This window comes from Bos javanicus, chromosome 1 (genome assembly GCF_032452875.1).
Source record: "Bos javanicus breed banteng chromosome 1, ARS-OSU_banteng_1.0, whole genome shotgun sequence".
Classification (NCBI taxonomy): Eukaryota; Metazoa; Chordata; class Mammalia; order Artiodactyla; family Bovidae; genus Bos; species Bos javanicus.
Window position 1 is genome coordinate 50,775,854 of NC_083868.1, and position 26,899 is coordinate 50,802,752.

At 37.2% G+C, this 26,899-nt stretch overlaps 1 protein-coding gene across 11 annotated transcripts in view; it reads right to left on the minus strand.

Moving 5' to 3' along the window:
• CBLB (Cbl proto-oncogene B) overlaps positions 1–25,473 on the minus strand; it is a 229,245-nt gene extending 203,772 nt beyond the window's left edge. For 6 of the 11 annotated variants that reach the window (XM_061383872.1, XM_061383797.1, XM_061383754.1 and 3 more), the window contains exons 1-3: positions 25,383–25,473; positions 23,863–24,044; positions 10,766–11,016 (exon numbers count right to left, since the gene is read on the minus strand). In XM_061383872.1, coding sequence (XP_061239856.1) covers positions 10,766–11,016; positions 23,863–24,030 — 419 coding nt within the window. In that variant the 5' untranslated portion in view covers positions 24,031–24,044; positions 25,383–25,473. Of the gene's footprint in view, positions 1–10,765; positions 11,017–23,862; positions 24,045–24,712; positions 24,810–25,068; positions 25,154–25,308 lie in introns of those variants that run through there. The other 5 variants (XM_061384020.1, XM_061383806.1, XM_061383519.1 and 2 more) reach the window with 4 other exon arrangements.
• Positions 25,474–26,899: the final 1,426 nt, after the last annotated feature.

The following is a 26,899-nucleotide window of genomic DNA, read 5'->3' on the forward strand; positions in this document are numbered from 1 at the left end:
GCTCACACAGTAGATATTTTCAGCTTTGTGGGCCATTCAGTCTCTGTGGCAACTACTGACATCTGTCAGTGAAGCCACAGAAGGGCATGTCCACGTACCACTGAAATTTTACTTACAGAAAGAAGCACAGGCTGGATCTGGCTTACGGGCTGTAGTTTACCATATACTGATAAAGTGGAGAAAAGACTGTGACAAATTACCAACTTTACTTCAGTTGCTTTATAAAAAAATAAAAATCTTACATATCCAACTCTGGAGAATAAACTAAAATTAGAATTATACAGAGGAAGAAAAATAAAAACACCAAAAATATGGTTAAAGGGAATTTGCTGTTTCATATTAAAGAAATTAATAAGAATTAAGAATTTGACTAAATTTAAGAATTTAACTAAATATTGAAGAATTTAACTAAATTTAACTGAATCCGGGCAAACCTACTTTAACTGGATAAGTGAGACCTGGCTGACAAGAACAGAGATCTATAGTCAAATTAAAATTTTCTAAATTTTTCTGGAAAAGAAAAAACTAACAGCTCCACATGCTGTTACTATATTGAAAATCAATATACTCCATAAAAAGCCTTCAGAACAAAAACTGAAATGTTTTCAGTATGTAGAAGATGAGTTAACATTTTACCTTCATTAATATATTTCAGCCAAAAATATTTAAGTAAACCTCTCCTATTTCCTCAAAGGAATTAAAAGTTTTAAGTCACAGGCAACTTTTGTCTCTCACACACTCTCTCACAGATAAATGCAACAAAAAAGCATGTTTCAGAAACGCAGCTTTCAACAAACAATCCTGAATTTAATTAATATATGCTGTCTTGTAAAAAAAAAAAAAGTTTCTGAGCATTTGACATATATCAATAATGGCTTAATAAAGATGAGGAAATACCTCCTTTTCACAAGTATAAAATGTGCTAATTGTTCAAATGAGTCTTCCTGAAAGAAAGTTGAAAAGGGCTTACAAAGCTGATACCCTTCAGCTGTCGACAGCTGCAGGCTCACACATGCTGACTGGTAATAAGACATTATTTAGAAACACATCACATCTGAATATATACAATTCCTGTCAAGTCATGTAACCTCCAATCAGTTTAGTTTCTCCATATAGAAAATGGAATTGGAATACTTAGCGCTCATCTCTGAGGCATGTTTGATAACAAAGATAGTAATACAAGGCCTATAAAACAGAATTTCATTCTTCCTTACCTACTGAAACTAATTACTCGCTTTCAATTACGTGGGTCTGAACATAAGTTTGCAGTTGTCAAAGTTCAGAAGAGAATGAGGTATTACTCAATGAAAACAGAAAACAATTGTTTTCTCTTTTAAAGGATAATGAGTTCAAGATGAAACTGTCTTAGTCTTCCTTCCTTTAATTTTAAATATCGTCCCCTAGAAAGCCAACAAGAAGAGAAAAAATTTACGTCTACTGTTCTGGATATAACAATTTCTCAGGCCTAAAAAGACCTAAGAGAATCTGCTTGGAGGGAGCAAGCTGGCAGAAAGGTTCCTGAACAGCTTTTTGATCGACAGCAGAAAGAGGACAGGTGTATGTAGCCGTACTCTTCCTTCCTCAGTGTTGTAGGCAAAAAATATATGACACTGCAGCAGGAATTCTACAACCATGAGAGGTGACTAGAATGAGGATGAACCCAACTCACTGTAGTTTACTAAAGAAGTAAACTACAAAGCCAGAAAGAGCCTGGGTCTCCGACAGCATGCTGAGAGTTACACATCCCTATATACGTAAACAACTGTTGCTCACATATTACTACTTTCATCCAAACATATTTCTAATACATGCAACTTATATACTCAGCCTATGTTGACAGAATGCTTTTAAAATTGTACTGTCCAAAACCTGGACAAAATGTAAACCCTACTTTAAGCCAAGACTTGGCAAACCAAAACCCCCAGGGCTAATTTAGTCTACCACAATATTTTTCTAAATAAAGTTTTACTAGAACACAGCCATTCCAATTCATTTACATATTGTCCATATCTGCTTTCCTATAATAAAGAAGAGCTAACTATTTGCCAGAGACCATCTGGCAAGTTTAAAATATTTACTGTCTAGTTCTGTAGTTTGCTGACCCCTGGTTTAAGTCACTCAACCTGTCATTTTTAGAAATGATTTACCCTTGTTTTACTAATATCCTTGAGTTTATTTTTTAAAATCTTAATTTGAAACCATACTTGTAACACACTTTTCAGAATTCAGAATCAGTCACGCTCAGGCATGTCTGACTCTTTGCAACCCCATGGACTGTAGCCAGTCAGGATATTCTGTCCATGGCATTTCCCAGGCAAGAATACTAGACTAGGTTGCCATTTCTTACTCCAGGGGACCTTCCCGACCCAGGGATTGAACCCATGACTGTTGGGTCTCCTGTATTGGCAGGCAGATTCTTTACCACTGATATTAAAGATACAAAGTGAACATGAAGTACAACCGCCTCTATGCCACCAACATGGAAAACACCTCCCACATCTTTTTTTTTTAATTTGCAATACAGAAAAATCCTAAACAGAATTAATGATAATGAAGTAAGTCATAATTAACCACTTTAATTAATCCTCCAGAGCTTATCACAAAATAATAGAATAAAACAGGGATTCTTAATCAAGGGATAATTAGGGCTATTAATATTATAACTTAAATATTCATACTCATAGTACTAATAATTTCTTGAGATGGCATTTTATACATTGAAATAAAAGTAATTATGAATTCACTTATTTCAACTTATATAATTTTTTATTGATTAAAGTCAAATTTCATCATAGTTTTCAATGTGTAAAAATTAATTAATTCACAGTGCTTTTCATTATAAACCTGAAAAAAAAAATACAAAATTATTGGAGCTACAGATCCTTCAAAAAATAATTTTCAGTAATTTGTTTGGCATTATCGTCTACTGAGCAGTTTTTCACTCTTTCATGACATATATTGTAGTAAGTTTAAATATTCTTCCACCTCCATAGTAAAAATTTTACACTGCTATATTTGATCCATGTTATAGGTAAACTGTGCCCTCTAAAAATATATACTGAAATCCTAGCCTCAACCCTACCTAGGAATGTGACCTTATTTGGATATTATTTCTCTATAAATGTAATAAAATTAAGATAGAGTCATTAGGCTAGGTCCTGAGCCAAGGTGATTGGGGCCTTCCTAAGAGGTAAATCTGTAGACATACACACACACACATACACACAATGACAGTCTTCAGAGGCAGAGACTGAAGTTACATGGCCACAAGTCAAGGAGTGCCTGGGGCTACCAGAATCTGCAGGAGTCCAAAGCACCCTGCCCTAGAGGGTTGGAGGGAGCATGGCCCTCTGGACATCTTGATTTCAGACTCTAGGCTCCGGAAATGTGAGAGAATCAACTTAAGGCAACATATGCTGCAATTTAAGCCATTCTGTTTGTGGTCGTTTATTACAGCAGCCCTAGGAAATTAATAGTCACACATGTGATTACATGTGATCACATCACATGATCAGATGTTCAAAGTAACACATTTCAATAATAAATCTAAATTATCTTTGAGTTTAATCTCCTCCTCAGTGGTTCTACCAAATGAGACAGCCAGTCTCAATCTTTATGATTTAAATCTATAAATGGGCACCTTCTGCAATGACCGTAAGTGTAACCTGCTACAACTAATACATCTATCTATAAACAACTCATGCACAAATGAAAACTCCAACAAGAACTCATGCTCTAACAATAATGATCTTTAAGAGACAAAAGATTAATACTAAAAATGGGTTTAGAAAACTGAATACTCCTGAAGCACTTTATTTCAAAACAGTGAGACATGAGGACTATTTTATGACCTAACCAATTAGTGCTGGATGCTAATCTGTTTGGATTCCCAGAAACTCCACTTCTACATTAAACCACCAAAAGAAAGAAAGAAAGAAATGCTTCTTGGGCAAGATTTCCAAGCATTCTTCAGGCTATAGAATTATCACTGCAGCTTTTCTGTTTTATAAACAAACTTCAATTTAGTTTTGTAAAAAACTGCCAAAGGAGCGCTCTTTAACTATCAATAAATAACAAATCTGCCACTTGAAACACATCATTCATCAACCTTCTTTGTGGGAGTATTGTTATCATGAAACTGAAAACAGGCATTCTTTCTTGAGTGCTTCTGGATTTTAATTATCAAATTTGAATGTCACCGGATATTTACCGAAGGGAAAACATCAATTTTAATAAGCTGCCTTAAGACTGAGAAACATAAAAGGTGTTCAACCGTAAAGCCAAGTTCTCTTGAGCCTTGTGAGTTGGCTTTACTGTCTTATGATACAATGGTTATTACTCAAAAATTTTAATCAACTGCAAGTAAAAATTCTCCAATTTTAAAATCAAAATATGTGTATATAATATATATTTTGGCCTGGAAGGAATTTAAATAAATTGCAATGAAATGCTTAATACCTAATAAACCAGGTGTTATAGACTGAATGGTGTTAATAGAGGGCTGGGGAAAGAAAGTAAATAAATACCAAATAAATGGATTAAATGTAAACATTTTGGTTAAAATTTAAAAAAAAGTGGGCACTAGATCCAGCTTTAAATTTGAGTATCTGGATAGCAAAATAAGTTGTATTATTTTGCATTCTGAAAATATATCCCAAAGAGAAAACTGCTGAAGAAACCCCTTTCTCTTTTGACTTGTATGAAAATCAACAAATAAACTACTTTGTATCCAGTTAGCAAAAGCAGCATGGATGTAGTTGGTCATAAAGTCCTTAACAGTCAAAGATTCTGCAAGCTCTGACCTGCCCACTCTAACAGACTCCTTTTGTCTAACTGTGAAAGATTTATCTAAACAACTTTCTTGTGGCCTATATATTCATAGCATATTAAAGAAAAAAGCCCCTTCATGTCCAAACTTTAGAAAAGTATATTCATGTCTCTCAGATCCTTGAAATATGAATGAAAGTGTTCTTATCAAGACTAAATAAACTATTCATTGATGATAAATTAATCTCAGGAAGATGCTCACTTTTTCTAGAGAAAATTCCATTTCCTACTTGGCAGACACACTTGGACTGATTACTATTTTCCTCTGTATCCAAATTATATATCATCATTTTAAAATATCACAAATTAATCTTTCCCTTCCTCTACTCTTACACTGAAAAGGAAAACATGCCTAGAATGCAGACACATATAAAAAATTAAATAGCAATGGAGTATGTTTATATTAAAATATTTACGTTCAAAAATCTATCCACAACCTATTTTGACTTATTTAGAAATCATATTTTTCTACTTGCAGCTTGTCCCTTGTTCTCATGAAATGCAAAAGAATTGAAATTTTCACCATTAGTTTAAAAAAAAAAGAAAATAGAAAGATTAGGTTAATATTTAAAATATAAAATTGTTTTCTTAAAAGAGTATAAACCATTCCTTCTCGTGCATCATTAAACAATAGATATTTCATGAAACAAATGGAATGCATTTAATACCGCACATTATTTACAGACGACATAACTTTCCTAAGATTAACTCTCCTGCAAATGATTATTATAATAACAAAAAATAGCATTTTTTACTAGAAACTACTATTGGATTCGAAAAAATATTTAAGAGACTAATGGAGCAACAGGGACATTTAGTTTGAAACAAACCACAGCCTCATTTTTTGACGTTGAAATGTCTAAACCAACAAATACTGTGAATATCCAGAAAACAAGAAAAGACTGGAAAACACATACTGCAATCAGAAAAGCAACCAAGGTCACAAAGAACACTGGAGGAGAAATGGCATCAGACCACGGGATCCCTGCACTCTTCCCTCACGGCCTTCTCACAATGCACAGGGCTGCCCAGGAGAAAACGTGGAACTTGATGAGAGATTATAAACAAGGCCACTAACCTGTGAGGTCCAGCAATAATTAAAACTACTACACAGAACACAAAGGTCCGTATCTTTATATGGTGAAATGGGAAACCCATGAGGAACTTCAACACTGCTAACATGTACTCATGTTTATACAAATGTAAACACTTCAGTTAATACACTAGTCTTTGGCCAAAGCAATGCTGTCATACAGCCCTATGAGGAAGGCAAGCAGGTTGGTTTGCAGCTTTGTATTCTGTTGTTGCCCTTATTGTTGCTGCTGTTGTTGTAGCTGATGTTGTTTTGATTCAACTTATCTTTAGTGTATCAGTTTCAAAATGTTCTTGGTACACTATTTCATGAATTACAACACAGGCATAAACATCAAGCATGGTGATTTGTGGTTCTTTAAGGAGAAAGGCACTTTATTAATGAAGCAGGCTATACATTTTTCTTTGCTCAGCCAAATGGTCAAGAGAGAAAAAGACTTTTGCCTGATGCTCCTGCACGAATTTTAAACAAAGGCTAGCATTTTCTAGAATTAATTTTTTAATGTCAAAATACATTTTAAAAAATCTTTTTTTGGAATGACTATTATTATACTAGCTATGCACACTATGATTTGTTTTCTACAACACATGTACATAAAGAATGGCCCAGGGGCTTTCACATGATATTAATAATAAGACAACATCTATGTATTACTCTTTGGCATGAATTTTTTTAGGGCCTTTATTTTCTTCTCAGATCGGCTATCAAACACAGAGCTATTTTTCCATCTCAGTTGACTTCTGGTTTTGTTTCAGTGGTTACAAACCAGAGTGTAGGAGGGAAAAATGGGTTGTAGCACTCTGGTTCACTGAAGCAGTTCTAAAACATGGAAAATCTGATTATCATTATGCCATCACCTCTGGGTGTTCTACAAAAACAGTGCCCGACACCAGGGTGTGAAGAACAGGTGATTAATACATAACTTTTTAAAAGAGAGAGAAAACTTTTTTCTTTTAAAATGATCAACTGATGAAACTGCCAGGCACATCATTGAAGAGAGGCATCTTCTGTCAATTTCACAGCTGTCATCTGTAGCTACCCTGTAACTACTTCACACCCACTTTGACTTTTGCCACTAAAACTTAAGAAACGTGTTATAAAGTTTCTCCTCTTCTCTGTGCTTGAAACTATAAATTGTCCCTTCTCTACATGACTCCTAACTCCTATTCCACATTTGCAAACACCATGTGTGCCAGAGACCAGTGAATTCTCCTTACCAGAAATGCCAGTTAAGAATGGTGTAGACCTTGCTCAGAAAGCACCAACTCAGTGTGAGGTTCAAATGTTTGGGGAGGGGGGATATGGGGAAAAAGTGATTCTGGAGCAGAAAGAGGTTTACTATAAAACTCAAGTGAGGCATACAGGCTTCTATTCCACCCATTCTCAAAGCAAGAGGCTTGGACTATGTGCTCTTAATATCTATTTCCATGGCAAATAAATGTATTTAATTTCTACCTCTCACCCTCTACACATGGAATACACTGCATGCCCTTTGCTATATCTATTTATTTTTCTATTTGTTATTATATTTATCACATTTATGTGAAACTGTCTTAAAAATTCAGGCTGCTGATATTTAAGCAATCAATTAAAGCACAGCTGGTTCAAAACTGATGACTGATTTTTTCCCCACTAATCCCTATATTTAAAAGAAATCCACAAAGAAGTTTATTTTTGATACAACAGGAACATTAAAATAAAATTTTGATTCATGTATTCATTCAGGACAATTTTCTTCAGTAAAGTATAGAATCTTTCAGGGAAATGCTGGTTTTGTCAATGAACTCCAAATTACTATTTCTACTATAACTGTCCTTCATTTTTAGCTTAAAAATACTGATGTCCCTAGCGACATTATTTACAAAATTAAAAAAATATATATTGTTCAGAGAATTTATAATATTCCCAATAATCAATGTATCATACACGTTAGGTAAGAGTCATAATACTAAACAGAATACTCAAATGCCTAACAACCACGAGAAGATTCTAAGTTTCTTTCAAATTCTATAGAGTAAGACGTCCCAGAGCTCCAAGTACAATGGCATGCTTAAGCCTCAGTTAACATTTGAAAAACTAAGGGAATACAGAATGAATTGTTTAAAAATATATTACCACTAAAAGAAACACAAATAGAAAACCTGCATCTTGCTACAGTGTACCAAGGACAGTACATCATTACGAATTATGATCAGACATCTATCAAATGCAAGCTTTGCATAAACAGTGGCCATTGAACATTATCAGAAAATGGAACACGGATGAAAGAAAAATCCAATTAGAAATATGCTACATCAGCACAGAAGCTAGTAAGCGTAGGGTTGAATTTCAAACAGAGACAAAATTTACTTGGATACTTAAAACACAGAATTTACAGAGTTGCCTCAATATGATCACTTAACATTATGCAATCTGTCATCATCTGTGGAAATCTATACACGATCAATCGAAATTTATAAAATTTCACCATGATATGTTCACACATAAAAAGCCAAAAAAAAAAATCAAAACTTATGTATGAAATGGTAATTATAAGACATCTCCTGAGCTAAAAAATATTTCAAGTTTCTAAAAATGATATAAAGTGAAATAAAGCTAACCCCATTAAATATTACTACATCCAATTAAAACACTGTATCCACTTGAATTCCTGGATCCTAGAAGTTATATACTTTCTCACTGACCTGATAACCTAAAAAGTAAAATTTCATGGACTGCACTGCTAGGTTAAGAATTTCAGGGCTACCAAATCTGATTAAGATGTAGAAAGATATTTCTAAAACAACTTAGTGTTATTAGATCAATGGCAAAACTACAAGGTAAAAATACAGTTTTAAACACAAACATGTGCCTTTCCATAACATTGGACCATTTTTGGAAAGTCTGTAAGAAACCAACACTATGATAGTTCTCTTCCTTATTTCCAGAACCCTGTGGCAATTCAAATTCCCATTAATAGGCCTGGACAGAGTCTCAGAGCTTGAAGCTAAAAAGGCAACTAACTAACTGGAAGATTCACCACCCTCAAGATGTGTAAACTGTGGTCCAATAATATTAAGTGATGAGCCCACAGTTACATAATTGGTTAGACTCCTATGATTATGTTAGGATTCATCACTAATTTAGAGAGCAAATTATAAATAAGTAAACATTCATGCCATTTTACCTTTGGCAGAGGGTTTTCCTACATTTAAATTTGATGGTTTTACTCACTCTGTGTATTTGTTTGGCTGGTATTTACAACTTCAGTGTCTACATACATAGATAACTGAATTTTCTGTTATACGATCTTATATATATTTCATTAGACTAAAGGAGGCAACTGTTTCTGACCTGTAATAGAGATTTCTTAGAAGTTTTTCCAATATCTAAGGAAACTAAAATCCAAAGACATTAAGAGTCTTAAACTAAAATTCACCTCAACTATATTAAGACATTATATACTTTAATTAATATTTGTTTTACAGTCCAGAAATATAAATAGACGATCACTATCTAGATGTATTCTAGATATAAATGTCCCAGAAACGGAAAACGCTATTATTTTTTCTATTCGGCTAAAGACAGATCATGAAATTTAATGTTGAAATAGCCAAACAACAAATTTTAATGAAGAATCTCCAAGTCAAAAATTCTGGCTATGAAATGAGGATTCAGTTGATGTTATTCCAGGCATCAACACTCCAGCTTCTCGCTTAACAAAGAATAGGAATTGAAGTTACATCTGCCAGTCATATCTAGCACACCCACGCATCCAATCAAGACTCTGTCCTAAAGACACTGTCCAATACCAAGTGCTGGCTGAGTGGAGCAACAGAAACTCTTCACTGCCAGTGGGAATGTAAACTGTACAGCCACTTTGCAAAACAATTTGGAAACTTCTTACAAAACTTCACATAGGCTTATCATAATATCAAGTAATTATGCTCCTAAGTATTTGCTCAAATGAGCTGAAATTGAAATTTATGTCCACACAAAATCCTACACATCAGTATTTATAGCCGCTTTATACATAACTGCCAAAACTTGGAAGCAACCAAGATCTCCTTCAATAGATGAGTGGATTAAACAAATTGTACTACATCCACATAATGGAATATCACTCAGTAATAAAAAGAAATCAACTATCAAGCTATGAAAAGACACTGGGTAACCTTAAATACACACTGTTAAGTAAAAGAGGCCAGTCTAAAAATGTTACATATTACATGATTTCAACTATATGCCATTCTGAAGAAAGCAAAACAATAGACTAAAAAGATGACAACTGCTAGGGCTTCAAGAGGTGTGGTGAAGGCAGGCCGGTAAGGAAACAATGAGCAGGTCAGGCACGGGGCATTTTTAGAGCAGTGAAACTATTCTCCATGATACTAGAGAGATGGATACATGACCTTATTATACATTTGTGGAAATTCATAGAGCCATGCAACACAAGGAGTGAACCCTAACAGACACTATGAACTTTAGTTAATAATACTGTATCAGTAATCAGTTCATCAGTATAACAAAAGTACCATTCTTGGCAAGCTGTTAAGAAGAAACTGGCACTTGGAGGATGGAGGCAAACAGAACTCTACTTTCTGAACAACTTTTCTGCAAACTAAAACTTCTCTGAAAAATAATGCCTATTCAGAAAAATAAGAACACCATCTCATGAACTAGCTACTGACACAGATAATTTTGTGCAAACCTTATGTGAAACTACAAGGTTTAAATAATGTGAAAAGCAAATACACAAATGCAATATTTCCCTTAAAACACACACATGGTGACATTTATCCAAACCATGAAACAAAAAGCAACATCGACTAACACTAAGAAAAATAAAATCTGAAATATTCTTACCTGTCCTGCGACTGCTCTTCATACATCCTCTCCTTGCCTTCTTTAAAGAGCCTTATTGCCCTTTTTGACTTTTTCATTAGACTATCAATGTAGATTTTAAAATATTCATTCTCACTGAGTTGGGCAAGTTTCTGGTTGTCATCATATTTACTCAATATAAGTCTCAAATGCTGATATGTATCAGGTAAAATATCAAGTATATATGGTGGGCTATTTTTCAACTGAAGTTTGGGGTTTTGGCACAGTCTGACCTAAAAGAAACAAGGACAGAAATAAAACATTTTCATGTGAACTGCAACACTTTCTTCCACAGAAAAACTGAAAAATTATCAAACTGTGTACTATTTCTTTGCTTTCCATAAAACAAATTTTGACTTTAAAACTATAATCACCAACCTACAAAGAATTAAATTCCCATCTGTTCTCAGACAATTAAATCCTATTTTCTTTTGTTCTCATTCAGTTTCTCTGTCAGACCTTTACTTTCAACCCCAAAGTTTTCATCCTCTCTCCAATATCCCATTGTTCACAGCTTAACAGAACACCAATGTGCTAGTTATTGTACATCACTAACAGTCTCTTTTTTAAACAAAAATGAGGGAACAGGCCTCATCTGCTGGCCTATCTTAATGTCTCACATTCAGATATTAATTTCCCAACTAAAGCGATTTGATTGATTTTATGTTTTGGTATACTTTTCCCAAACACTGAGGAGACTAAAACAGGTACGATTTTAATAACCAGATTATTAAGTAGTAAATGGGTGTCAGGTCAGAACAAGTCTTTTCCACCTCTTTACATTACATCCCAGGCTTAGAAACACCTGCTACATAACGGTTCAGTCATTCCATCAGGTGTCACCCAACCACTGGGGCGTTCAGGGCTGCGTGCAGAACTGAAAATACTTTATGTTAGGAAAAAAAAAAAGGCTGTAATTCTACTACTACATTCGCTGGTACACATTCATGTGATTTAGTCAAGAGTAAGTTAACCCATCTCATTCTTACCCCTCCAACCTCAGTATAAAGAGCCATCCAATTAAACATTTAAATGTAATCACTGGGAATTGCACGAGTGTGTACATAAAGATGCCCACTTTAACAAAAGGCAAAACGTACACCTAAAGGCAGATTTACTGAGAAGCTCGTGAACCGTAAGCTTGATGGTCCCTCAGATACTTGGCCCCCTTCTAAAGCTTTCATCATAGATCTTTCTGCAAAGTTTTCAAGAGCAAGGTATTTTAAACACAACTGGCTAAGATTTCTGTCTTTTTCCCAGTGTGACATCCCTTCTGTCAAACTGAGCCTTCTATTGGGTGGCACTGAAGTGGTGGGGGACATGTCTGGAGTCTGGCTAATGCAAATTTGGGTTGAAGATACATTTAGTTTGATTTTAATGGAAAATGAATGTAAAGAACACAGTCACTTCTGAAACTAGTTAAATCAAACCAGCAGCTGTGATAAAAGAATGGCTTTGGGAATATTTCAAGTGTCTGTGATGCTGACCAGCCCAGCACAGGAGCAGAAAGGTCACGTTCAAATTTCCTGGTACCTGGGACTGGTGGCATATGTGAGCAATGTAGAGAGTCAAAGCATAAAGTATACAGAGCCTAGATTATTTCTCTGATGTTTGTGGACTTAACTTTTTTTTAATTTATAACTTGTGACTTTTTATTGTTCTAAAAAAATACACTTTCATACCCAATTCTGTATTTTTTTTCTCTTTAAAAAGACCACTCTAAATGTCAGGTTCCACAAAACATGGATGCACTTTTGGGTACTCAAAAAAGTGCTGGGACTAAATGAAAAAGAGTTGAACAATAATATTTTCGAGAACTACAAACACAATGAATCAAGGAAACAACAAATGAAGATAGCTCTCTTAAACTTACTTTCTCAATTGCTTTCTTGAGAAATAACCATATCGTCTTTTGTGAGGAGAAAAATCTGACTCAAACTATCAAGCATCAGCTCCTAAGACAAACATTTCTCACATTAACAATGGGCATTTTATCTCCCTCCTTTTTGTACACAGTGCCTAAAATAATTATCCAGCATAGCAGTCAGTTCAGCCGCTCAGTCATGTCCGACTCTGTACAACCCCATGGACTGCAGCACACCAGGGTTCCCTGTCCATCACCAACTCCTGTAGCTTGCTCAAACTCATGTCCATCAAGTCGGTGATGCCATCCAACTATCTCATCCTCTGTCGTCCCCTTCTCCTAAAGATTATCCAGCATGCAGTACATAACTAATAAATGGATGTATAAATGGTTGGTTGATTTGATTCTGAAATTCTTTATATATATTTTGACACACAAATATTATATTACTTTCTCATTTTCATGACTGAATTATACATAATCGTTTTTGTTTTCCCCCCTAAAGACTGACGAAGTCTCAAATAAATCAATGACTTAACAAATCCTGGTTAAATCAAGAACGTTTCTCAATTCTTAAAACTAAAAGATAGTATCACAAATATACACAAATTTCAGAAGTATCACCAACAACATCCTACAACAGGTAATTTAATTTTAGCAACATGGTACAACATGTCACCAGACTGATAAATTATTAACCTGCAGTTAGGGGACCATGCAGTTTTAAATTCATTTCCTCTAACTGGTGAATTTTTTAACTGATAAATAAAAAAATTCTCCCAGGTATTTTTTTCAGACATTGCAAATTACTGCAGTTTAACAGATTCTTTTAAACATTACAGATTTTTCATTTCCTATTCGCTACCTGAACTTATTTCTCATTTGCTTTATTTAAACTGTAATTCCATCTGAGAATTTATTGCTTTATTCAGTAAAATTGTTTGATAACTACTATATACCAGGTACTGAGCTCAGTGCCAGGAAATTATAGATGACTAGAGCATACTTCCTGCCTTAAAGAGTCTGGCAGAAGAGACCTAGTTCTCTATAATTAACTTAGGAGCAATGTAATTCTTGCTCTAAGGGATCTTAGTAAAGATCCTGTCCAATCCATTCATTTTCAGATAAAGAAACTAAGAACTACAAAGATTAAGGGACTATTAAAAAATCATTAATCCAACACAAGAGTCTGCATCTTATGAATCTCAGGCTGGTCTTCTTTTTAACTATATCACAATTTAATTAGAATTGGGCATATAATTAATGATTCCTGGCTAAACTCATTTACATTTTTATTTTATTCCATTTGTGAATTTACATGAACTTCAGGACCCATTTGTTAATTCTACAAATGTTGGTGCAACAGGCATTGTTTCCAGCCCTAGGGAATACAGCAAGGAATAAATCAAAGACCTGTCCTCAAGGAGTTTTCTAGTGAAAAAAATCGGTGGCTTGAAAAAGAATGACAGGAAAATGGGAGCGCTATAATGGAGGAGAGTACAAAGTGCTGGAGGAGGAATGAAGCAGATATGTCCATGTGGCAGTACCATGAAAGGCATACCTAAATTTGCAAAAGGAATATTCCAGGCAAAGGGATGTGCAAAGGCTTGAGAGGCCCCAGAGAGCAGGGTGTGTGAAAAGGAGTCAATGCAATCACTCTAAAAGGTGGACGCAGAGGAAGCCCGTGGTGAGTGGAATGAAGAGCTCTGAAATAGGCTAGAGGCAGTTCAGCCCTTGTAGGCCACACGGTTTTCTAAACCCGCACTTGGGCAAGCGCAACATAAAATGCTGAACTACTACCGGATGCCGCTGACTGTGCAGTTCATCAGCTGGATTAGTATTAAATTCTGTGGTTTATGACAGCTCCTGCAGAAAATGAATAACCTTATCCCAGGACTACTTCTTCTAAGCAGGTCAAATTCAATTCAATAAATATTTATTGAGTGCCTGCTATGTGCAAGGAACTGTGAAAGCCAGGGACAAAAAAAATGCTCTTATAAAAACAGTATTTTAAGGAGAAAAATCAAGCTCACCACAAGGTTCAAGTTCAGATTCAAATGACTTAGATGTCTTCTAGAACTGTCTAAGTTGCTCCCTAGAATGACAGCAGGTCCCAACACAGAAGAACTTTCACGGAGAACAAATCTACAGTCACATTACAAAATGATGGACTTTTTAAGGCACCAACTGGTACATAAAAGGATTGGTTCATTACTCTTTGCTTTTGAACTGAAAGGTAAAACATTTAGTGTTGGAACTGGGCTAAAAATTCCATTATAGTCAGTGACTCAAAGGGCTTTAAAGAAGACTTTGGAGATCACCAAGACCAACTACTTCCTTGTGACATGACAACACTTAAACACAGAAATGGAACTTAGTGGAGTTTACTGCTCAGAACCCTGCCTTCTGAACTTACAAGTGAGGCACTTTCTCCTTAAAGGTAGACAGCTGCCTGATGTAATTCTTGAAATGTGTTTAAAGATTTTTAAGTAGACCTCTCTGTATATGTCTATATATACATCATCCCACACACATCAAAAATACATTTTATATATATTTTACACACTAGGTATTTCAATAAATACATGAATATGTATTCAAATATATAAAATACATATTCAAACATATCAATGCAAAGACACAAATGTAAACACAGGATTTACTAGTGCTATACGAATTCTCAAAGCCGTTAATTATTTTTGGAACATTCTCGCATTTAAACAGTTTCCTGACTGTGCTTTAATTAATATTTCTAGCCAAAAGGTAACAAAGAAGTATTAGGTCAGCAAACATATTTCCTGCAAACAAGATTCAAACCAGTCCCTGAAATCTATGAAAGAAATTTTACTGAAGCAAATGGAAACTTCAACAGTAAGGAATTGGGTGCATACCACAGCAGACGTTCATTATAAAACACACCTCACTTCATGGAGCACTCAGTTGTATTATATCAAGTATTATACCTTCAAAGTGAAATATCCCCTTTTTTAAAGATAGTATGGGAAGTCTGAAAGAAATCCTTATTTGTGCTTCCCAGGTAACTAACTGTTCTAAGAGATTCCTTATTGCAGTTACTTAAAAGCTTGTTGTTATGATAAAAAGTATCTATGAGTTCTTCAGATTCTTTACATTTTATCTCAGCAAATCACCACTAAGTATATAAACGTATAAGAACTTGTACAGCATAAAAAGTAAAAAAATAGAAAAATAAAATAGAACTCTTTCTACATAGAATATTAACTGGGCAAAACCAGAAGGTTAGCATATGATTTGTTATGAATCTGGAAGTTACTCATAGTAGGATCTGGGCAAACCACCAATTTTTTTTATGGTTTTCAAAGTTTTCTTTAGAAGACTAATATATTAAAAAGCACCATTAAATAATTGTCTAGTTGTATTGAGGTCAATTATGTCTTCATTTGTTCACTATCCTTCCATATGAGAATGGAACTTCTTAAGGGTGAAGGGTGTATCTGTCTCACTGGTCTATTTCCATCACGTAATATAGGACCCTGCATATAGTAGGTGTAAAATAAAGATTTCATTGGAGGGAAGTAGGAAGATATGGAGGAAAGAAACGAAGTAAGGAGGAACCTCTCGGAAGTAATATTACAAAAAGAATATCCCCATCTATATTGAATAAATCTGTCGACATGAGTACAAAGCTTGGAGAAGAACTTGGTCATTACAAATATAGAGGTAAAGGTCCTTTTATTTCTTGTGTAAAGAGGAAGAGTCAAACATGCTTGAATCTTCATATCATGAGCATAAGTCATACATGCTTAAATCTTCGTACCATGAACACAGGCCTGAGAATCAATCAGACCTGGGATCTAGCCCTGGCATTCGCTAGCTTTACAACCTTGGGCCAGTTTCTTCTTCAGGAAACCATGGAAACTTCTAAGGATGTTACAAAGTCTCAGAAGAAGAAAAGTAAAGTGCTCAACACAACACCTGGCATGCAGTGGGCACTGGCAACTTTTTAGGATTTCTTCCCCTTCCATATTAGACCACAAGAAAGGTAGGAGAATTAGACCAGGGGCACTGGCCACCTTGTTGGGGATCACTAAGAGTTCTTTCATTTGGTTCATGTGTGTGTAGACATGTGCACACTCAGTCAGGTCCAAATCTGTGCTATCCTACATACTATAGCCCGCCAGGCTACTCTGTCCATGGGATTTTCCAGGCAAGAAGACAGGAGTGGCGTGTCATTTTCTCCTCCAGGGGGAATCTTCCTGGTCCAGGGATTGAACCCACATCTCCCGTGGGTGAGATTCATTACCACTGAACCATTGCTGAAGCCCATAATTAGTTCCTAAAGTTTGTTATACTACCTGAAATCCTTACAAAGTCTCCTGCTTTGGGCAGAATAGCAGCAAATAAGACCGAGTCACTACTCCTCACATGGAATCAGTACATCGGTACTCAGCTGATCTGGAATCTTTTGAAAGGTAGAATACTTAAGTAGTATTTTTGTAATTCCTATTGAAAAACAGTGTGAGCTTAACAATTATTTAAATATTAATGTGTTAAACAGCTAAAAATTTAGTCAAATATTTTCCAAACAGTTCTTTAATGACTAGGAGAAAATCAGAATCTTTCAAATAAATTTGTAAAAATCTTAAATATGTGCCCAAGCAGAGTAGACACAGGTAATACTGTGGTGTCATTTAAGTTGCAGGATGTTTTAAGGTGATCTTAATATAAAGGTTCAGGACTGATTTCCATTTCAGTTTTTTTACTTACATACGCAGTTAACTGCTGGAAAACTATATTGTTTATAATATGCAATTTGAAAATATGGTTTAAATATTACAAATATGAGTTAAAACACTTCCTGACAACCCTAAGTAAAATTTACAAATTCCTCCATAACTTCACTGTATATTTCCTCATTTCCCTCTTATCTACATATAAATTAGTTATCTACCAAGCATTGCCCTTCTACTTGTTCTGAGCCTTTCCTTCCTACACTGTAATCCACAATACTACTTTATCAATTACCTCTTCTTCCATCTTAAATCACTCCCTACCTATATTCCTTCCCCTCAATTCTATGAACCTCTACGATAGCATCCACACACACACAAGGCTATGCTCTGCTCAAATCCTCAAGCTATCATAACTTTCTTTTACTAGTTGTCCCAGTTCTAGAACAATTTTCTTGAATTCACATACTGAATTTAATCTAGCTGTCACTTCAATCTAGCTGTCATTGATGCGACATGGAAAGATAAACAATGGCTTGACTCAAGAAATGCAATGATTTATTAAATTTTCATTCAGCTTGGATTTTTCCATTTGAGCTTATTAGTTTTCTTAGATGTTGAAATTACTTCCTTACAAAGCTCTCTCTACCCAGGAAATCAATATGCTCTCATTCCTTTCCTATCTGTTCCATCACTGTTCTTTGTAGGATTCGTTTTCCTTCACCACCATCTAATTATAGATACACAAGTGATACAGCCAAAAATTCCAATCTCTGACTTTTTCTCCCCAATTCTCACCTTCTAGTCTGCCTTCCAAATCTCTTGCTGTTGTACAGCTTGAAATGCCACCTCTATGGGCATATCTACCAAACACACATTTCTAGTTTTAATTTCTTTCTTTAACTGCATATTCAATTTTCTGACTTCAAAATGGATATTTCACTCTGGCATGTCAAATTCAACATGGCCAAGAAACAAACATCATGCACCAGGCCCCAAGCTTCCTCTTTTTCTTCGTATGTTCCTTATCTCATTAAGGGCATCACTGCTTTTAGAGTCAACTAAGCTGAAAACCTCAAGAGCCACTTTCACTTCAACTTCTCCTTCATCCTCTATCTCTGAAGGGTCGCCAGGACCTTAGGTTTTACTCCAAAATGTCTCCCACTTTTGAACCAACATTGGCTATATCTACTAACAATTTTCTAGCACAGCCCTTCCTTATTTCTTACCCAGTCTGTTTTAATTTCTCTTGATCATTATTTCTACCTTTAAAGGGTTTTTTTCCCCCTCTTAACTCATCCTTTCTAGAGTCAAAAGAGTAACTGACCAACACAGCCTTGACATTCTCTCACTCTGCTCAAACATTTCAATGGTCCTCTGCCTACTAACTAAAAGTCCAAATTCCTTGACAAAACACTCAAAGTCTCTTTAAGCTTCTCTAACTTTCCTTCGCTCACTCCATCATCTCCCTTTACCCATCACTCCTTCAGCCTGCTGTGTCCTCCACCTCACTGGAATCCAAAACAGCCTCTAAAGAACAGCTAGATAATACTACCAGGTATACCACACCATACTGCCTACACCAACTTTCCACCCTAGCAAACGATACTCACATACTACGTTACAGCACTCTGTGGTTCACTCAGTCGTGTCGGACTCTTTGCAACCCCATGGACTGCAGCGCACCAGGCTTCCCTGTCCTTCACCATCTCCTGGACCCTGCTCAAACTCATGTCCATTGAGCAGATGATACCATCCTTATTTACACCGTATTACAGCACTTACTGTATCTTCCAGGATAACATGGTTATTTATGATTGTCTATCTTTCCATACTTTGCATATAATTAATGAATGATGAAATCACTAATAGCATAGAAAGCAAATTTGAAAGAAAGAAGATGATTCAAAAATCTGAATGGTTATAATTTTATAGGAGTTAAATGATTACTAACTAATGAAGCCTCCTATTAAAGGTATGCTCTATATCACAAGGATAAACCCAGGGAACTCTTGGGAAGATTCCTTTACATCTTTTACTTTATCCGAAAGTTTTACCTAGAAAGGACAGGAAGCAAACTTTGGGATCACTTCATTTATCTAAGCACAAATTCAAAAATCTAACTCAGTACTAAACAAAATAAGCCAGATATGTATTGTGTTATCCTCTACCCAAGTCTATTTGGGCCCATGATCCTGCTAATAGAGAACAACCTCACTGAGGAAAATGAAATATGTGAAGAATAATTCAAATAAATGATATTCCTTATTCCAAGAGCCCAAGGACGGTGATATTCTCAAATCCATCAAACACAAACAACCAGCATCCGAAAATAAAGTTTTAGTCTATGTGCAATATTTTTCAGAGGTATGAGTAAATTAATTTAGAAAAGAATACTATTTTTTAATAGCTGTATGTATTTTAAGACATTTTGACTGAAAAGCTTTAAAATATATTATAGTTGAAATGAGATTACAAAGACAGAGAATAAATTAAATTCCAAGCTTGAAAATGTATTAAATGAACCAAGGACAAAAGGCAGGAAAAGGCTGTTTGACATCATCACTTTTTAAATGCTTTTAAAACTCTGTCAGTAATATAATTTCAAATAAATGACAAGGACAGCAAGACAAAAATATAGGCAGGTACTCAACTTGTTTTGCTCTTTGGCATCAATTAACTATTTTTTAATTTCCTGAACATCCATGTATGCTCAGTACATTTAGTATTTATTAGATGGAAAATTGTTTCTTCCACTTTCCATCACCTGGCTAAGATGCTTGTGAAAACCATACTCAGGAACCTCACATTAATAAATCATCACTCCTACACACTGATTAGCAATCATTTCCTTACCCTCACCACAGCATTTTCAACAAGAATACAATAATGCCTTTCCTATAAAGGCAGTGGCCAGCAGAACCCAGAGAGACAACAGTCTAAGAAGTGACCAGAAGAAAAACAAGGCAGATGTTGTTGACTCTGCTCCCACTGTACTTTGTATAGGTCTGTGTTACAGACTTCTCCATGTGACATGGCAATTACCCACCTACATACCTGGCTCTGATGATGGTCTTGGAGCTTTCTTGACAGGTCTAGGGCAGATTTATATCTTGTCTAGCTTTGCATCTCCAGGTAACAAGGACTTCATAGAAACACAGTAGGTCCTCAATAAATGTTTAGGTGTTTAAGAACCTCCAGCTCTGTGAGAGTTTTGGAACAGACTCCACATTTCAGGTGTATATGAACCTCACTGTGTATTCATGACTAATAGTTCTGTCTCTGTATCAGAGAGGCATCCACTGATCTGAACAGTTTGGGGTCAGCTATTGACTTCCACTGACACATGGAGCTAAGACCAGAAAAGATATCTAAAATAAATGAGATGCTCTGGGATATGTTACTACTCTTTTCCTAATAAATGTACCACGTTAAGTTTGTGTCACTGATGTTTTCTTTCAAAACACTTTATATCTTACAAGGAACACAACTGAGCAATTACTCCCTCCTACTCTCAGTGACCTTGCATAGAAAGCGTGCCCTCTGAAAACTTAACAGTTAGCTAGAACTGGAAGCAGAGTTGACCGTTTTAAATTCTAGAGGCTAGGGAATGGTGTAACTACACACTTACTAGGTCTAAGTCTACTTACTACAGTCTAAGACTGCTTCATAAGCCCCGTGAGATAAGTTATTTTACTTTGTAGGTAGCTAAGACATACTGTACTTGGAGCTTGTTTACAAATTTACACTTCGAAGATTTGACCTTGTTGAAGAGGTTTTATAAAGAAAAATGCTGAATACTTAACCCTGTCTTCTACATAACTACCAGTTAGATTTGAAAGTTACTATTGTTATTCACAAGCTAAACTCCAGCTGTGGCAGTTATTTTACAAAACAGTTAGGCAATGTGTCAAGGGATTACCTTTTGGACTAATAATAAAGTTCCTGATGTAATCACCAGGACAGTGTTCATTATATGAACCACTTCCTTCACCACTGACAAGCAGAAAGATAAACACATGTGGGGGGTTCTTCTACACTATACAATTAAATAAAATATTCTTCCAATTAGTAACTATCAGTGCTTTTTCATTACTGTGAGATAGAGTAGCAATAAACGTACTGGACTTTCATAATGATTTACATGGTTTCCCTCCACAAAGCCCACAAATGCATACATAAACGAACACAACAATATTCAGCCTTGACAGATAATGAAGACAAATAGAGAAAGCCATACAATGCACCTTTGCCAATACCTGTACCCACATTCCACTAAGTAGAGACTTCAGGTAATAGATTTCCTCTTGAGTCAAGATTCTCAGTTGGAGAAGCTAAACGCAAACCCACAAAAGGGTTAATAAAATAAACAATGGCAGAAGCCTTTTTTTTTTTTTTTTTTTTTACCATAACCCATAATAGATGGCCCATAAGCCATCTATTTTACCATAACCCATGATGAAATAATTAAAAGAGGATAAAACTTAGGTCAACAATCAGTTACAGGCCAAAATTACACACACATTTTTTAATGTTTCAAAAATAATGACTCTATTAACCATATTTTACCACTTCCTCATACAGATCTTTTTCATTTGATGTTCTAATATTTACTTACAATTGTACAAACTCTGACCACTCAAAGAAGGGGGTGGGGAGAGAGGAGATCTCCTTGGTAGAACCTGACCCATTTTTGCCCACTCATGTAACAGATAAGTTAAAGAAAAACCTTGACTCTCCTTCTCTTACGCCCAACTAGTGATACAAGCATGAGTGACCTTAAATTGCTTACTCCTCAGAAAAGCAAAGACAGCTAGTATTGTGCCGCCAAATATACACAATTTTTCCAACTGCATGCTCCTCATTCTTAAGTATCCAATGTTAAAATGAAAACCTGACCTCAAGCAGCAAGTTGCAATGTTCTAACACTATGACATCATTCTATCTGAAGTACTTTAAAATCACAATTTGAATAATTGGCAGAAGCTTAAATAGGTCACACTGAAGCCCAAAACTAAGGATATTTATCTGACAAAAATATTCTGGCTCTTCCTTTAGTGCCACCAGCCATAGAATGCCAGGCCTATCGTTCATCTACCCATCTGTGCTTTTCATAAGGATAAACAAAAATAAAGTAAATCTTATCCCCTTCCAGTATTGCTACCACCACCAACAGTGGCTTTTTGTGGAAAATATTTGAAGTTATGAAAAAAGTAAAGGTAACTGCTTTACTTTTTACTCTTCATAATATGACTTCATGAAGGCTTTAGCACACAGCTACAAAGAAATATTTTTTTAAAACTTCCATTTCTGCAGGTATAAAGATATCAAGAGCCCTGCATCAATTAATTTTATAATTAGCCCCAAATATCTATCAAATGAAACTATAAAGGGCTACAAATATTTACCATTATATAGCTTACAGTACTACTGATGCAAAAGCAGAACTATTAATTTTGCACAGCAGCAAGCTACATCTTAGGCTTCCCTGGTGGCTTAGTGGTAAAGAACACACCTGCCAATGCAAGAGACTGGGGTTCAATCCCTGGGTTGGGAAGATCCCCTGGTGAAGGAAATGCCAACCCACTCCAGTATTCTTGCCTGGGAAATTCCAGGGACAGAGGAATCTGGTGGGCTACAGTCCATATGGTCATGACTTAGTGACTAAACAAGCTACATTTTAATCATATTTATTTCATAATCCCACTTAGTAAGACAGGACAGTGACAGCTACAGTTTTCTCAGCAGACCTCTGTAAAGTATTCAGGTTGCCTAGACTTGTCTGGGTACTGACATCCAGCACCATTTCTTCTTGTAACTTGTAGTTCACCTGAAAGCAACATGCAAAAACCACAGAGGTTTCTGATACTCTCAGTCCCACCACCTCCATCATAAATTTTCCTTTCACAATAAACAATGTGCAATCAAAAAGGTTTCCTGTTTCAAAATGGAATAGATGAAACAAACTGTGACTCTACCATTAACAACCAAAAAGTTCCTTAATGAAGATGAATTCTCAAAGATGAAAATGGAAACTCTCAAATACTGCTTCCTCACTTTAAGACTAATATGGTTCTTTCCCCAGTAATCATTCTCAGCATCACACACTGTGGATGTCAGAGACTTTTCTTAAATTACTTGTATGCACTCTTTTGTTATCTAAGAGCAACACAACCTTACATAAGACAGAACAAACACTTCCAAAAGATTCTATGCCATGCACCAACAAAGAGCAGCCAACAGTAAAAGCTTTGCATATCTGAGTCATATAGAGGAACTTTGAACCTTGAAGAGTAGGACAGAAGGTGGGGAAAAAAAAAAAAGTCTTGGCTCTGAATTCAACTTTTCAAAACACCCAGAGCAGATATAAGAAACACAGTCAATCCGAATCAAAATATTGTTGCCATACCAATAATTATTACTAAATGACAGTACAAACAAAACTGGAGAAAACCACATCCAGGGTCAACCCTGCTGTTGTACAGACACAGTCAGACAGAACTTACCACTTTGTCCATGAGTTTCCAAGTTTTCTCTACTGTCCTGCGATCCGCTGCGGCTTGCTTAGGGGGTCCAACTGCATCTTGAATAGCATCAATAATACCCAAAATCCGTCCTTTTCGGGGGTTTCCTCCTCGACCACCAGGGTTTCTGCCATTCATAGAATTTGCCATCTGGAATCTTAGCTCTTTGAAAGAAAGAAAAAAAAAGTTAGTTGGTCATGAAAATATTTATGCAACAGCAAACAGGTTAACTTGTACCCATTACATCCTCCTCCATCACTGAGAACAAAATCCAGGGTCCCAGATTCAACTTTTCAATACCGTGTGAATTTTTCACTCACAATCTTTACACACAACACACAGGTTTAGGAGCAATGACCTTAGATCTGTTTTGGGAACACTAAGAGTTAAAGACGCATCATTCTCACATGGCAAAGAGTGAAGGCTTGATTAATACATAACTCACAACAACAGTAATAAAAACTTAGATTTCCTCTATCTACGTTAGAACACATCAGTTTCCCCCTCTCCCTGACTTAACCCCAATTTAAAAGACCAGAACTGAAGCCCCTAGAAAACACTTTGGGAGCCTCACTCAAAAACTGCACTTTCACTGTGTGATTTCGCCAAGTTATATAAACCTAAAGATTATTCTACAGGAGCAGAAAGGGCACGACTGTTGTTATCAAAGGCTGAGGACTTGGATTTTCCCGGCTAAAACCAACAAGTTCGGACTCATGAACACACGAGCACACAGTTCTTCAAACAACGCGGTTGAGGAGTTGTTCCCAAGTGAAGAGCCAAACGAACCAACAGACAAATAGCCCATTTTAAAAGAGAGTGAGAAACTGACAAGAGCGGGCACAGAAAGGAGAGAGAGTTCACTTCTTGGGCTTCCTGCGTTTCATCTCATCCAAGTCGGGTGGGGGTAGGGGGTCCAAAGCTTTGTCTCGGGACATCTGTGCCTCCCGGCTCAGGCTCCTCCCCTGCCACTCTCGGACCACAGCTTGGCGGGGCGGGGGAGGTGGACAGAGAAAGGACGAAGAACCCCTCCCGCTCCGGCACCCGCAGCCCCGTGCGTCTGGGGCACTCCGCGTTCGGCTCCCCGGAGGACGCTCCTCGCTGGGTTGTCTGCAATCCCAGCCCCCTGGCTCCCCTGATTCCCTATTCCTCCTTCCCCGGCCCAGCCCGGGTCCCGGCTTTAAATACCCCTCTTCAAAGTGTGACGGCGGCGGCGACAGCAGCTGGAAACCGGGGCTGTCCCCTCTTCCTCGGAGGCCCGCGTCGGGCTGCTCCAAGCCCCTTGGGCGGAAAGCAGCGCCGAGCTTCCCCGGCACCCCCTTCCCTCCCGGCGTCTCGGCGCCGTAGAGACACGCGGGTGAGCGGGTCCGACTCTACGCGCACGAGCCCAGGGTGCGTGGGTAGCCCCGGCAGGGTGTGTGTAATCACCGTAAAAGCCCCGCTCCCAAGGAAGGAGCGACCCAGAGACGCCGGCCACCGAGGTGGGGAAACGCAACAATTACCGTCAAAACCAATCCACGCCCGCTCTCCCCTCCCGCCCGACTCTCAGGGAGGCCACGGGACGCCGCAGCAGCACTAGCCGGAGGAGGAGACCACTCGCTGGCCACCCCACCCCTGTAGGATACACACAGAGAGAGCCAGGCGCGGGGCGGGGCTGGGGGCGGGGCCGCTCGGGGCTAGGCCAATCCAGCGCAGCCCTGCCCTACCCGACAGCGGGCGGCGCCAATGGACGGGAGGCGCCCGTCCTCCTCGCACTACCACCCGGTCCACGTCTCCCACAGTACACAATGGCCCCAGAGGAAGGCCCTCTCGCCACACGTCCCAAATGGAAAAGGATTCGGAGACAAATGAGGGGACTGGATTCACCCGAGAACGAAAGTCGTAAAGGAAATGGAAGAAAAGATGCAAAGCACTAGGGAATTAACCAATAAGGAGTGGGCGGGTGGGCGTGAGCTTTGGGAAACGGAGCCAAAGCGGACTCTGGCTAAAAGGCGGGACTTCCTGCTTCGCTCACCTTCCTAGTCTTTTGTTTCATAGCAACAGAGTAGTGGCTGAGAGGGTGTTGCTTCTTTACTCTGGGCGGATACGAGGCTGAAGAATTCATCTCCTTAGGGCTGCCAAACTTCTACCCAGGACAGCAGCCAAACGGGTCTAAAGCATGGCTTCTTGTGGACTAGCAAAAAACAGCACACAGTCATTCAGCTTCTAAAATGAAGTATAAGCCTTTCACAGAATAGACTAGGGTTAACACCTGATTGCCAACCAAAGCTTCCTTAATTTCTGAACGTGTTTCCCTTTTGCTTTTAGTTCTGGAGGAATTGCTGATCAAACATCAGGTTGATGAAAAAGTAAACAATTGACAACGCAGGCCAAATTGTCTGCACTAATCATGCCAGGGCAGTAGAAGAACCAGACTACAGGAACTGCTAATGTATACACTGCACCTTTTTATTTACTGCAAGTTGCTGTGTAAATGACTGAAGAGGAAACGGCTTTTGTATTTTGTCTGAGTCACCTTTACTCTGTGTCTGCCATTCTCTCCCAGCATTTGTAATCTTTCTGTGGCTCCACCCCCAATGTCTTTAGAAAAGCCCATATCTGACCAGTCTTACAAAGAAAAAGCTACTGTTCTGGGGCCCTTCTTTCAACAAGATCATAGATTAAATAAATGGCTTCTATTAGCTCCAGCCCCACCACAGGTGCTACTAATAATTGCTCTAGATTGTTATGCTTCAGAATTTTTTTCCACCTCAGTGGCAGTGTGGAATAAACTTTACACCTTCGGTTTCTCAGATGTTGTAATATTTTGTTAATTTTAAAAAATATTTCTCTAAACCAGTGAACCTGATAAGATGTTTCTCAGTGGTTCTAACCACTTTCTAGTTAAATAACCGTTTTAGTGATAATGACTGTCAAGGATCCTGACTTCTTGTTAACATTCTTTACAGCCCTAAATACAGATGGTTAAAGTTTTCATTTGATTAAAACAGGCAAAACGTTATCTTTGCAGCTGGTCAGG